Source organism: Lycium barbarum, chromosome 1, assembly GCF_019175385.1.
Source record: "Lycium barbarum isolate Lr01 chromosome 1, ASM1917538v2, whole genome shotgun sequence".
In the NCBI taxonomy this organism is placed as follows: Eukaryota; Viridiplantae; Streptophyta; class Magnoliopsida; order Solanales; family Solanaceae; genus Lycium; species Lycium barbarum.
The window spans coordinates 1,245,087-1,261,174 of NC_083337.1; the positions used below are offsets into that span (position 1 = coordinate 1,245,087).

The following is a 16,088-nucleotide window of genomic DNA, read 5'->3' on the forward strand; positions in this document are numbered from 1 at the left end:
ATCAACCAACCACTTTTAGCTCAAGTTCATTGAATGCTGCAACTGAAAGCAAATCACAAATTCTAAGACCTTTTTACGACCTCGCTGCTCAACCAACCAATCCCAGTTCATTGAAAAGTATCCCCACTTATTTGCCAGTTAGTAGTTACTATATCCCTGCATCCTTGCATAGCTCGGATTCAACAGTGAAGCCAAACGCAGAACCATTAAATCCTAGACGCTTGTGAATATCCATAATCAATTTACTAGATCTATCAGGCCAACAGAGCTAAAACTGCAGAGGTTTAGAGATGACCACAGCAGATGGCTGACTTTCTAGTTAAATTTGACACATCTTAACTTGCATCATAAAAAGAAAAGATCAATATAATATACTGTTCAGGAGACTGCATGAAGAATACACAGTTACAAAGATTAATATTAGGCAAATGACGAAAAAAGCCTGCTAAACATGCAAATGTCAATGGTGTAAAACTACACAAGATATCTAAAGTACTTAAGATCAAAGTTCGAGATATATAAGAATAGAGAATTCAAGATCAATATTCACAAAATAGAAACATAAGAGAATTCAGTCTTCTCAACTCTCTTGGTCACATCACAAGAGTAGGTCTATTTTGGTTTAAAAGCACCTAAAGTAAGCCAATCCAAACAGGCTCTTAAAACTTCCCCGTCTCACATGCTGATTGGAATTACAGAAGAATTTGCAACTAGTTCCAAGTTTACATTAAGGCTAAAATTGAAATGACCTGCTATGGAGAAGAATTCACCAAATAACAAGGACCAGAATCAGGTTAAACTAAGCAAAAATATACAATCTTCTGAAGGAATTACATAGTAGTACATGTTAGTCTATAAAGAAATTAGGCTACAAAGAGAACACAAGTACACACTGGTCCCCTTTTTTCTTGCATATAATGAGAGATCAATCCCGCCTGACAATATACATGATGTCCTGTAGATCATCTTAAAACTCCTGCTGCTACTGGTACGTTTAACATCAATATATCCACCTTCAGTACTAAAATTGGGCATTCAAGTAAGCATCTCTAATTATAGCTTAGAGACTCTTGAGCCATTTTGGCACCCCAACATATCAGAATTCATCAACGATGCATGTAATAAACTGGACTTGAACAAAGTAAGAAAACATAAGAGTACGGTGCCACATTAAAGATCATCAACTTCGCAGTTGCATCAAATTTTAGAACTACACAAGAGCTTAAAAGACCAAACATTGAGATCATAGTCTTCTCATTGATTGCTGCAGACAGAAAAGTCCAAGGCCAACATTCTAAACATTAACTCGGACATTATTATTCACAAACATAAGAGAACAAGTCTCTCTTTCACAAGATCACAAGTAACAGACACTAATACTTAACAAACCCAAAACACATACACTTTAAAGACCACCACGGAGACGGAGGACAAGGTGCAAAGTTGACTCCTTTTGGATGTTATAGTCCGCCAAAGTCCTTCCATCTTCGAGCTGCTTCCCAGCAAAGATCAGCCTCTGCTGATCTGGTGGGATTCCCTCCTTGTCCTGAATCTTAGCCTTCACATTGTCAATAGTATCAGAACTCTCCACCTCCAAAGTAATGGTCTTCCCAGTCAATGTCTTCACAAAAATCTGCATCCCACCCCGGAGACGGAGGACCAAGTGAAGGGTCGATTCCTTCTGGATGTTGTAATCAGCCAGAGTCCTTCCATCCTCCAATTGCTTACCAGCAAAAATCAACCTTTGCTGGTCTGGTGGGATTCCTTCTTTATCCTGGATCTTGGCCTTAACATTGTCAATGGTGTCAGAGCTTTCCACCTCCAAAGTGATAGTCTTGCCAGTCAAAAGTCTTCACAAAAATCTGCATCCCACCACGAAGACGGAGCACCAAATGGAGAGTGGACTCTTTTTGAATGTTGTAATCGGCTAGGGTCCTTCCATCTTCCAACTGTTTACCAGCAAAAATCAATCTTTGCTGGTCTGGTGGGATTCCTTCCTTGTCTTGGATCTTCGCCTTAACATTGTCTATGGTGTCGGAGCTTTCAACCTCGAGAGTGATTGTTTTCCCAGTGAGGGTCTTAACAAAGATTTGCATCCCACCACGGAGACGGAGCACCAAGTGAAGGGTCGATTCCTTCTGGATGTTGTAGTCAGCGAGTGTACGGCCATCTTCCAATTGCTTGCCAGCAAAAATCAGCCTTTGCTGGTCTGGTGGGATACCCTCTTTGTCCTGAATCTTAGCCTTAACGTTATCGATGGTGTCGGAGCTTTCAACCTCGAGTGTAATTGTCTTTCCGGTGAGGGTTTTGACAAAGATTTGCATCCCACCACGAAGACGAAGGACCAAGTGGAGAGTGGATTCCTTCTGGATGTTGTAATCAGCGAGAGTACGACCGTCTTCAAGCTGCTTACCAGCAAAAATCAACCTTTGCTGGTCTGGAGGAATTCCTTCCTTGTCTTGGATCTTAGCCTTGACGTTATCGATGGTGTCTGAGCTTTCAACTTCGAGAGTGATTGTCTTTCCTGTGAGGGTTTTGACAAAGATTTGCATCCCACCACGAAGACGGAGCACCAAGTGGAGGGTGGATTCCTTCTGGATGTTGTAATCGGCTAGGGTTCTGCCATCTTCAAGCTGCTTTCCGGCGAAGATCAGCCTTTGCTGGTCTGGGGGAATGCCTTCCTTGTCCTGGATCTTAGCTTTAACATTGTCAATGGTGTCGGAGCTTTCCACCTCGAGGGTGATGGTCTTACCAGTGAGGGTTTTCACAAAGATCTGCATCTGTATATACAAAATTCAACAAAAATTAGCACAAAAAACTCAAATTGGTGATCACGATTGAGTTTTTCTAATAGAATTGAAAGGTTTTCCAGATCCTAAACACAAACCCAACATACAAACAGCACAAAATACAGAAAATCAAGATTTGAGTTTTTTAAAATAGAATTAGAAGGTTTCAGACAATAAACAGGTTCATATACAAAACACTGAAACAAAATCAAGATTAATATTTTAAAACATAAATACAGGGCTTTCTGATTCTAAACACAGATCCAACAAAACAAATAGCACAAACTACAGAAAATTCAACTAGGTGCATATACAAAACATTGCAAGCAAAACCAAAATTGATATTCTAAAACAGAACTAAAAGGCTTTTCAGATCCTAAACACAGATCCAACAAAACAGATAGCCCAAAAACAGAAAATTCAACTTGGTACAGAAACAAAGCTATAAAACCAAATCAGTATTGAATTTATAAACAGAATTAAAAGGTTTTCCAGATCATAAACACAGATCCAATAAAACATAGTATAGCACAAAATAAAATAAAAACTAATCGAAGCAGCAGCAGATATCATACAACCAAAACATTGAAACAAAATCAAGATTGAATTTTTAAAACAGAACTAACTGATCCTAAACACAGACCCAAATAAAACAGATAGCACTAATTACATGAAATTAAACAAAGAGACAACCATACAGCCAAAATAAGAACACAAATCCAACTCAGCTTATACAAAGCTATAAAATGAAATAAAGATGGAGTTTTTATAATAGAAATAGAAGGTTTTCCAGATCATAAACATAGAAAGACACAACAAATAAAGCACAAAAATTCAACTTGGTGCATATACAAAACATTGAAACAGAATCAAGATTGAATTTTTAAAACATAATTAAAAGGCCTTTCAGATCCTAAACACAGATCCAACAAAACAGATAGCCCACAAACAGAAAATTCAACTTGGTACAGAAACAAAGCTATAAAACCAAATCAGGATTGAATTTTTATAATAGAAATTTAAGGTTTTCCAGATCATAAACATAGACACAACAAATTAAGCACAAAAATTCAACTTGGTGGATATAAAAAACATTGAAACAGAATCAAGATTGAATTTTTAAAACATAATTAAAAGGCCTTTCAGATCCTAAACACAGATAGAACAAAACAGATAACCCCAAAACAAAAAATTCAACTTGGGGCAGACCCAAAGCTATGAAAACCAAATCAAGATTGAATTTTTAAACAGAATTAAAAGGTTTTTCAGATCATAAACAAAGACCCAAAAGCACAGATAAGCACAAAACACATTAAAAAAAAAATCAACTTGATGCATATACAAAACATTGAAACAAAATCAAGATTGAATTTTTAAAATAGAATTAAAAGACCTTTCAGATCCGACAAAACAGATAGCCCCACAAACAGAATATCCAACTTGAGGCAGACACCAAGCTATAAAACCAAATCAAGATTAAATTTTTAAACAGAATTAAAAGATTTTTCAGATCATAAACAAAGACCCAAAAGAACAGATAAGCACAAAACACATTAAAAAAATCAACTTGATGCATATACAAAACATTGAAACAAAATCAAGATTGAATTTTTAAAATAGAATTAAAAGACCTTTCAGATCCAACAAAACAGATAGCCCCACAAACAGAAAATTCAACTTGAGGCAGACACCAAGCTATAAAACCAAATCAAGATTAAATTTTTAAACAGAATTAAAAGGTTTTTCAGATCATAAACAAAGACCCAAAAGAACAGATAAGCACAAAATACAAAAAAAAAAAAAAAAAAAAAAAACTTGATGCATATACAAAACATTGAAACAAAATCAAGATTGAATTTTTAAAACATAATTACAAGGCATAGCCCCACAAACAGAAAATTCAACTTGGTGCAGAAACAAAGCTATAAAACCAAATCAAGATTGAATCTTTAAACAAAATTAAAAGGTTTTTCAGATCATAAACACAGACCCAACAAAACATATAGCACAAATTTACATAAAATTAAACAAAGAAACATTCATATAACTAAATCAAGATCGAGTCTTTAAAACAGAATTAAAAGCCCTTTTTGATTCTAAACACAGACCCAATAAAACAAATAGAACAAATTACATAAAATTAAAAGAAGAAAAAATAATACCTTCAGAGGTTTTTGAAGAACAATTTAAAAAAAAAAAAAAAAAAAAAATTGATGTGAAATCAATGGATGAAAGGCTATGGATGCAAAGAGTCTCCTTTGAATGGCGGTATGGCCGACTTTAGACAAAATTGCCTAATAAAGTAACCTATGATAGGATGACACGTGTCCTACTGACTTTGTATCAATGGAGATAAATTAGGTGCCGTTTGGATAGAAACTTCCTAAATTATTACTTCATTCCAACTCAACTTGAAGAATATTAAAATACAAGATTCCAAGTGAGAAGACTTTTTTTTTTAAATAAAAAAAATATTTTAAGGTGTGCAAACTCAGTCATTTGATTAATTTAAATTCGCGTAAAAATATTATTAATATAATTTAGCTATAATAGTAGGACTAATTGATAATTTATTTAGTTATTAATACTACTTGCCTAGGATTTACCTTTGAATTTTAGTTCTAAGGGTCGTTTGGTAGGAGGATAAGTTACCCCATGTAGATGAGATTACTAATCACACCCTTTATGTGAGATTATTAATCCCACCTTTAATCCTATCTACATGGAATTTGAGGTTATTCCACCAATCAAACATAGGATTAATTTCAATCTCATTGGATTAATAATCCAGCCCATTCTATCCCTCCTACCAAACGACTAAAGGTATTATTTCCTATGAAAAATTGCGTCTTATTTATGTTTTCGGGGAAAAGTCAATAATTATTACTCCCTCCGGATAAAAAAAAGAGTTCACTTAGCCTTTTTTTCTTGGATAAAAAAAAGAGTCCACTTAGCAAATCAAGAAAGAATTAATCGTGTTTTTCCATATTTGCCCATATTAAGTATTATATGATCAAATTCCAATGCCTATTTAATTAGGGGTAGTTTGGTCAAATTACTTATTTTTGTCTAGGAGTTAGTATTTTCTTAAGGGGTGTGCAAATGGTTAAGTGAACTCTTTTTTTTTTTATCTGGAGGGAGTACTACTTATTAGGAGTAACTTATATGAAAAAAAAAATAGGGGAAAAAAAAACTAGGCAGCATTTTAAACTAATTCCACATTAATAGCAGCATTAATTAGTTTATAATTCCATATCAATTAAATATTAACGCATCTATCAACTTCCAAATAACCATCCCTAAATTTTAGCTGGATAAGAAACAACCACGAACTATTCCTACTTTTTTGGTCAATCTTTTTATCTTTTTTCGCTGATACAATCACTCCATTCTTTTCTCTCTTTTTTTAATCTTTTAGGGGCCGTTTGGTAGAATGTATAAGCTGGGATATCCAACACTAATTTTTATACCATGTTTGATAAAAGGTATAAATTTATCCTGGAATAAATTCATACCTTGTACCAAACATTAGTGATGGGATATCCCAGCTTATACCTTCTTATCCCACTTATACTGGGATTATTTTATACCATCTTTTAGATGGTATAAAATAATCCCAATAGATGGGATAAATTAGTCCCGAGATTATAATCCCGGGATAATTTCGACTATCTACCAAACGACCCCTTATAGTTTTTTTTTTTCTTTCCTTTTCTCGTGGCTTTGTTTTATATATATATATATATATATATATATATATATATATATATATAGAGAGAGAGAGAGAGAGAGAGAGAGAGAGAGAGAGAGAGAGAGATAGAGAGAGAGAGTATAACATACGTATAAACAATAATATATACATTATATCTAATTATATACACAATATAATAAAGATATACCTGGCATAATAAAGACATACATGATATAATAATTATAATATATTTGATATATATATATATATATATATATATATATATATATATATATATATATTGAAGAAAAATAAAATTGTCCACCATTTTATGTGTGTATATCTGATTATATATACAATATAATAAGATATAAATGGTATAATAAAAGACATACATGGTATAATAAAGATATCCCTAAGGATATACATGGTATACATATATCATAAAACTGAAAATAAGGATAATTAGTGTTAAACGAATTCCTTACTTAGTGAAAAAATAATGATGAAAGAGAAAGGGATATGCATATATTAATTGGAATAGTTCGTAAACTAATTTCTTATTTAGTGAGAAAGATGATGATGAAAGAGATAATTATATGCATTAATTAGGATTTAACTTAATTTCTTAATTAGTGGTCCTTCATTAACCCTAAGTGATTTCAGAACATGCTAAAATGGTAAAGAAGTGTGTCATTTTTTGAATATAAAAGAAGTACTCTTATTAATGAAACACTCTTAGAAAATTGACTTCTCGGGTAAAAACTCCAACAAAATATCCGTCTCTTAAGTGAAGTAGTAATTTTTTATCATGCGTCCAAACTTTGATGGATAGAGTTACCAGAAATGAAGAAACAAAAGACGATCATAAGAATTATAGTGAAGGCACAAAATATTTATTAGCATCTGACAAAATAAACGTTGCGACATAATAACATTGTTGTCGCTAGCTTAATTATCTTTGATATACATTATTGTGATTTTTATGTGAATAGAACGTGTTAGTACTATTATTACATCTGTTCATTCTAAAGAAGATACATATATGAAAATAATATAATATCGGGTTCTACATACTCGACTAGTCTCAAAACCCAAGTATGTCAGAAATTGATCACCGAAGCTTGGCAAATAGTAACGATTAAGAAGCGCTAACATAGAATGGCGGAGCTAAAAGGAGCCAAAAGGATTTAATCGGATCACTCATGTGAAAGTATATTGCGCAAATAGCTTAAAAATAAATTTACCAACAAATTCAATTGGATCCCCTTGGAAATTGCATTATACAAATAGCGTAAAAGTAAATCAGTTTTCTACATTCAAGATAAAGTTGCGTACAATAGATCCTGTGATCCAGCCTTTCTCCGGACCCCGCCCATAGAGGGAGGTTAATGCATTGGCTGCCCTTTATCAACCGTTGAATTCCCTTGCTATACAAAAAGAACTCGAGATAAGTGGTGAAGGGAGTACAAAAATTGCCTAAATTCATTTGGATTAACATGTCCTATGCTAGGCCCTGTGCTTCTGACTACCTGAGTTAAAAGGAGCCTTTGGTGTTCAATTCCGGAACTACTTCCTATATGAATACCCATTCATATGTACATGTATTATAAACATAATAATACATATGTATAATTAAGTATATGCAGTAAATATATAGGGTCTGCTCGAACTCCCTTTACTTGTTGAAACACATTTTGTTTTTGTGGATTATGTTATGGCCGAAGTCCTGATCATGACGACCTGCCCTTGTTGAATTGGGGGATCCTCACCTTTCTTGCTGGTGATAACCGGCAGCCTATTCAGGATTGCAAACTCGATGATGGCAACTAAACACGAGGGTTGCATTGTAGGTGAAGTGTTAAACCACATGCCTGAGCTAAACAGATAAGGTCCTGAATATACTCTGCATAGAAAATCTCAAATCATAACTAAAAACTAGAGCTGTTTTGGCACTCAACATATCATCAAAATGTCTCTACTCAAATCTTCTAAGGAGACACCAACAAGGAGGACAGGAAGCAAAGCTTTGCTCAGATTTCATCAAAAGATGGAAGTAAATAAACTGGAACTTACAAAGTAAAAAGAAAATAGAAGTATGCCACTTGAACACTGAGCATATCCATTGACCTTAAATAAAAGGGTCTATCAGTACGTTCACAACATAACAACCCAACTCCATCTGCCAGCTTTAAGCTAAAAAGTATAGGTTCACATGGCTTACCAGCTGTAAGCAAAAATTGAATGACTTATCATGAAATGAATTCTCTAATTGTATGACGTTTTTAAGACCTCACTAATCAACCATCTCTTACTTCTTATTTTCAAGACCTCAATAATCAACCAAACATCTCGTACTTCTCATTTTTAAGACCTCACTAAATCATCTCGTACTTCTCGTTTTTAAGACTTCACTAATTAACCAACTATTTCTTACTTCATTGAATGAGCCCCTGGATGAAGAAAAAATAACTCTACTTACTTGCTAGTTATATCACCGCGTCCTTGCACAGCTCAGATGCAACAAGTGGAGTACATGGAAGAATCCAAGCCCAAAATCATGAAATCCTAATGGGTCACACTGATGAAGCCATAATCAACAGACCAGATGCTTATCATGCCATCTGAGCTTAAAATACAGAGAGCAGAGTAGACGACTATAGCAGCATTATGGTCTCATTGTCAATATAGAGTGGCTGGCTTTATATTTTAGATTGAAGGATCTTAACTTAAACGAAAAGATCAATAAATTACTCCAGAGACTTTATAAAGCATGCACAGTTACAAAGACTAATATTAGGCAAATGACAGAGAGCCTACCAACCCAATTACTATAAATTCTGCCATTCTTAGGTAGACATCATTGGTAGGGAAAAATTATCTGTCAATGGATCATCACATTGAAGATCACCAACTGCGCACTTGCAGATATCAATTGTGTAGAACTACACAAGATATCTAACTGCTTAAAATCAAAGTTCGAGATTGAACGAGAGATATACTTATCCTGATTACAAGATAAAGAGAATTCAAGACCAACAATCTTAGACAACCACATTATTACTCACAAAACAGAAACATAAGAGGAGTCGTCTTCTCAGACTCTCTTGGACACTATCACAAGAAGAAGTATGTGTAGCTCAAGGCTTCTCCATCTCATATGTTACGAAAGATTTTGCAACTGGTTGTAAGTTAACATTAAAGCTAAAACTGAAATGAGCAGCAGCCATGGAGGAAAATATCCAAAATCAGGTTGAAGAATCAAAAGTATCCAATCTTAGGAAGGGATTGCATAAACAGAGTTGGAGTGCAATGAAATTAAGCTACACAAGAAATTATAAGTACGCACTCATCTATTTTATTTCCCTTGCATATTAATACACAGAAGAGAGTTCTCTTATGCTCAGTAAGCAGATAACATAGACTTCCGGTAGAATAGTAGTGTAGTCAAATTTCAAAAAGTTCAATCTGTTCGACGATATATAGCATGTCCTCTATATAAACTGAACTTCAACAAAAGTATGCCACAACATTAAAGATCATCAACACAAGAGCTTAAAAGGCCAAACTCTGAGATAATAGTCCTTATCATAGATTGCAAACAAAAAAAAGTTCAAGGTCAAACACTTCCTAAACCATAACTAGGACATATTATTCACCAACAAAAACACAAGAGTTCACGAGTCTTCTCGACTCTCTTGGGACACATCACACAAGATGACAATTAACAGACACCAATTCATGAACCCAACATAGAAGGAAACAGACCCGAGACACAGGCACTATCACCACCAATAGACACTTTAAAGACCACCACGGAGACGGAGGACAAGGTGCAAAGTTGACTCTTTTTGGATATTGTAATCCGCCAGTGTCCTTCCATCTTCCAGCTGCTTCCCTGCAAAGATCAACCTCTGCTGGTCCGGTGGGATACCCTCCTTGTCCTGAATCTTAGCCTTCACATTGTCAATAGTATCAGAACTCTCCACCTCCAAAGTAATGGTCTTTCCAGTTAATGTCTTCACAAAAATCTGCATCCCTCCTCTAAGCCTCAACACAAGATGAAGGGTTGACTCCTTCTGAATGTTGTAATCAGCGAGAGTACGGCCATCTTCCAACTGCTTACCTGCAAAAATCAACCTTTGCTGGTCTGGAGGAATACCCTCTTTGTCCTGAATCTTGGCCTTAACGTTGTCAATGGTGTCAGAGCTTTCCACCTCAAGGGTAATAGTCTTGCCCGTCAAGGTCTTCACGAAGATTTGCATCCCACCACGGAGACGGAGGACCAAATGAAGGGTTGATTCCTTCTGGATGTTGTAATCAGCAAGGGTACGGCCGTCTTCCAACTGCTTTCCAGCAAAGATCAGTCTTTGCTGGTCTGGGGGAATACCCTCCTTGTCCTGAATTTTGGCCTTAACGTTGTCGATGGTGTCAGAGCTTTCCACCTCAAGGGTGATTGTCTTGCCAGTCAAAGTCTTCACAAAAATCTGCATACCGCCACGGAGACGGAGAACCAAGTGAAGGGTTGATTCCTTCTGAATATTGTAATCGGCAAGGGTACGACCGTCTTCCAACTGCTTGCCGGCAAAGATTAATCTCTGCTGGTCTGGGGGAATCCCTTCCTTGTCCTGGATCTTGGCCTTAACGTTGTCAATGGTGTCGGAGCTTTCCACCTCAAGGGTGATCGTCTTTCCTGTTAGTGTCTTAACAAAAATCTGCATCCCACCACGAAGACGGAGTACCAAGTGAAGGGTGGATTCCTTCTGGATGTTATAATCAGCTAGGGTTCTGCCATCTTCGAGTTGCTTTCCCGCAAAGATCAATCTTTGCTGGTCTGGCGGGATCCCTTCCTTGTCCTGAATCTTGGCCTTAACATTGTCGATTGTGTCGGAGCTTTCCACCTCGAGGGTGATGGTCTTTCCGGTGAGGGTTTTCACGAAGATCTGCATCTGTATATACAAAATTCAACCAAGATTAGCACACAAACTCAAAATGGTGATCAAGATTTGAGTTCTTCAAATATAATTTCAGATCCTAGACACAGACCCAACACACAGAGCAGAAATAAAACGAGGACAGAGCTGTATTACAACCAAAATAAGCACACACAATTCAACTCGACACATATAAAAAAAAACATTGAAACAAATCAAAATTGAGCTTCTAAAATCGAAATAGAAGGTTCCTTCGATGAAACGAAATCAAGATTTAGTTTTTAAAAACGAAGTAAAGGCTTTTCAGATCCTAAACACAGACCCCACAAAACAGATTAGCACAAAATACATAAATAAAAATGAAGCAGCAGCACCTATATCTAAACTTGGTGCATATACAAAACGTTGAAACAAAATCAACATAAAAATTAAACTAAGAAACATTCATACAACCAAAATAAGCACCCAAATACATATACAATAATACCTTGAGAGAGGTTTTTGAAGACTAGTAGAGAATAATTGATTAAAGATGTGAAATCAATGGGATGAAGGCTATGCATACAAAGAGGCCACCTTTTAAAGGTGTTAATGACCGACTTTACACGAAATTGCCTAATGAACTAGCCTATGATAGGATGACACGTGTCCTACTGACTTTCTATATCATTATTTGAACCTTCACGCTAAGGTTACCTTTTTTTGTCCTTTCCTTTGATCGGTGGAGAAAAATGGATTGCAACTTCCTGCAATTATTATCATTCCAACTTGAAGTATATTAAAATCCAACTTGGAGAATTTTTGTTTTTGTTTTAATCATGGGTGAAATTCACTCGTCTGATTTATTCAATTTTAAAAAAAAAATTATAACAATAATGTAGTTTAGTTTATCGAAGCAGATTAGTTATTATTTTTATTAAATTACTAATTAGTATTTGACATTTATTTGAGTTTTTGTCCTTGTATCGAGGGTCTACCGAAAACAAGTTTTCTACTGCCCTTTTCAGATCTCATTTTGTGAGATTTCACTGGATATGATGTTGTAGTTGTTGTTGTTGTTAATTAGTATTTGGGGGGAAATTTATAGCTGAAATTAAATTCTAAATACACCTAAAAGTGCTAGGAGTATTTTTATGAAAAGTTAAAGACTTGAGCATCTCCAAAATTAGATCTACAATTATTTGCTTATATGAAACAAGATAGCCATCTCTTAGGTGACGTTTAACTTAAGGCACGAGTAATAATTTATATTAAATAAAAATAATATATAATAATATTGTCATCACTAGCTTTATCAATTTTATGTGTGAACTATTACAGCCAAAAGAATTGATGTATCCATATACAAACTTAAAACCAGAAAAGCTGGATTCAACATGATTATTACAGAGAATATATTGAGTCAATAATAATCTAATTATATAAATATTTTTTAGACGAATAATATATAAAACTAAATTATTTAGCGCTGATTAAGGGTAATGCCTCTTATCATTTCACCGCACTAACTGATCTTAAAGGAGAGAATCCAAATATCTCATTTTACCGTAAATGCAAATCCTAGAAAACAAGATAAAAAAAAGAAAAGTAAATTCAATTATCAACTGCACACTTTTCTTGAACAAGATTTATTTGTTTGTGAAGATCTTTTTCCTAAAATTTTCTTTTTTCACTTAATATCATGTTTCGCCCCATAAAGGTAGAGGTAATGTCTGCATACATCCTACTAAGGGTGGGCGTTCGAGCCATCGGATTGAATATGAAATTTTTGGTTTGGATATTCGGTTTTCGGATTGAAGAAATTACAATCCAAATCCAAATCCAATCCAAATAAGTTCGGGTTGGATTGGATATATATTTTAAGTTCGGTTTCGGATTATTCGGTTTGGATATTTCGGATTTTTGGATTTGACTCTTGAGACTTAAGGCAAACTTATTAGGAACGAAATTCATGTGTTAGTTCGACAGAGATAAATCTAAATCTTAATTGCTCGGAAAATCTAAATCTTAATTGCAGCGGAACGTGCAAACCGATCCAAAATATGTAAATAAATGTTGCGGCGCGCAACCCGATCCAAATGTATGAGCATGAATGATATCAATGCCAAGAGAATCTATCAATATCAATTGTGCCACACATGGAAACCTATCACGAGAATCCATCAATATCAATTGTGCCACACATGGACACGTATCACAATATCATGAATAAATCACTTCCTTCCTCTTTACAAGACAATACCCAATAAATGAGAGATACGGTTTCACAATCATGATAAGGCAACTCAACATCAAATCTAGTATCACAAACGTGGCAACAAGCCAATAGATCACAACAAGGCAACAAGCCACAATCAAACAACAGTACCAACCTAAGTACTCCATCCCAACTTCATACTCGAAAGTGTAACATGCTTTCTCCAACAATCACTAACACTACATATGTTTCGCTAACCGAAGTCTAACCATAAGGTTGGCCGTAACCTACTTGGTAGCCGAACGGGAGCCACTAACAATCACACATTTACCTTGCCTTTTCGGAGAGCCTCAAATACTCAAAGTCTATCCATCGAACTCTAAGTTAGACAAGAACCCTTGTTGCTAGGCTATTTTCAAATAAAAAACAACTATGGAAAAAGGGGAAAATGGGCCCACAAGGGTAAAACGGGCTTAAGAATAGGTCAATTTCATCATTCAAGTCAAAACCCCCAAATTTGGGTATAAACCCTAACTTTCAATCTTCAATTTCATCAACAATAATGGAAGATTCAAGCATATTAGTTACTAAATCATCAAATTCCATACTTAGATTAGTCAAATCTACCAACAATTCTCATTTAGGAAGACTTAAACTCAAATAATGAAATAGACATCAAAACCCATATTTCCTCTTAAGTTCTATAGAAATTCTAGCATGGATTCAAGCTTAGGAAAGGTAAAGGAAAGAATTCTAGGTTAGAGAACTTACCCACAAGAGAAATCAGCCAAAAACTCTTCAAATCGCCTCAAAAGATGCTTAGGAACAATAAATGAAGTGATAGGAAATGAAGGTCGCTGCAGCGGGTGGACCGTCAGCTACAGGGGGGCCTCCACAGTTCCCCACATTTCGCTGCCACGAGTCCGCCACAGTGGACTACCAGCAGCTGTGGCGACTCTCCACAATTCCCATACACTTGTCGTAGCGGACCAAACCTCACTATAGCGGGTCCGCTACAGCTTAACTGGTGCCGCTACGGCTAGGGCTGCTTATCGGGCGGATTAGACGGATAATTTCGCTTAACGGTTCGGCTTAACGGTTATCGGCTTTTAAAAGTACTAATCCGCTAGCCAACCTATAAGATATCGGTTGGTTCGATATCGGATTAGCAATTATCGGACGGTTATCGGGCGGTGTATCGGTTAAATCTAAGAGAAAAATGAATGATAAAATCACATGTATTCAAGGAAATTACCTGCCTTTAAAGTGACTCAAAATGTAATATTTTTACCTTATAGGTTATAAAGAAGATACTGATATCCTAAAAAAAAAAGGGATAGGAATATAACCAAGAAGATTGAAATGTTGGATTCAATATTAGTAAAAATACTGTAGCAAGTAGCAACAGTTTTCCAAGAAAATTAGCAAACTACAATATAGGCAAACAAGAAACAGGGAATGAACTATTTGATACAAAACAACCAGGTTTCACAATTAACAGAAATAGAGATACATATTTTAGGTTGAGGGTTTAGCTTTAGGTTTACAAATTACAATCACAATACATATTTTATTTGGTAGGGCTAAGAATATAAATATGACAAATTGTTAACGGATTAACGGTTTACCCGATAAGAAAATTGAGTAATCCGCCCCCGCACCGATAAGCCGATAACTATAAAATTTTAATTCATTCCCCAACCGCTGATCCGATAACGCAATACCATTAAGCCAATAAGCCAATTTTGCGATTGGGTTATCGGTAGCGGTTCGGTTTTAAATAGCCCTAGCTACGGCGGACACCAAACACCAGAATTTCCTAATTTTTCACTATCTCAATCCCGAAATTTGACAATCACTCGAGACCTCACAGATACAAACCAGACATGCATTCACACGTAAAAACACCCTACGGACTTACTCGCGGTCTCGAAATTCCCAACGGAGGTCTATTTGACCAGGTCAACACCCAATGGCCAAATACTAACTTTCCAACCAATAACCCGAAACGCTCCCAAGTGCCTTGGGAACCGAACATCCCACCAAGTCACAATCGACCATCCGGACCTCTCGGAATCGACGGATTTCCAAACAAGGTCCGTTTACTTAAAAGTCAACTATTAGTCAAACGTTTTTCACTTGAGGCTCTATTTCACAAAAGACAACATGTATCTCGCCCGATCACCTCGGGAACCGTACCACCCATCTCCGCTGGTCAAAATCGTACTAATAGAGGTTGGGGAAGGGTCAACGGGGTAAATAGGTCAAAAGTGCTATAACGACCAGACGGATCGTTACATCGTGTCTACAAGACTGCAACATTTGAAATAAAAGGAACAACGGGAGGTTCTCCTAGAAATGCACATCTACTACTACCATGAGATTAAGAGAGAGAGGAATCCAATTACATATCAGAGGGCAACATAATCCAAGTAGTTTGAATCTTCACCCTGTCTAGTTTTTCATTTGTAAATGTT

At 35.7% G+C, this 16,088-nt stretch overlaps 1 protein-coding gene across 1 annotated transcript; it reads right to left on the reverse strand.

The window, feature by feature from the left end:
- Nucleotides 1-1,222: 1,222 nt before the first annotated feature.
- Nucleotides 1,223-12,057, reverse strand: LOC132628329 (uncharacterized). Its single transcript, XM_060344121.1, is given in 4 exon segments — nt 1,223-1,846; nt 1,848-2,780; nt 10,281-11,429; nt 11,902-12,057. Coding segments are annotated over 3 exon segments (2,523 nt in total). The 5' UTR covers nt 11,902-12,057; the 3' UTR covers nt 1,223-1,405.
- Between the last annotated feature and the right edge of the window lie 4,031 nt (nt 12,058-16,088).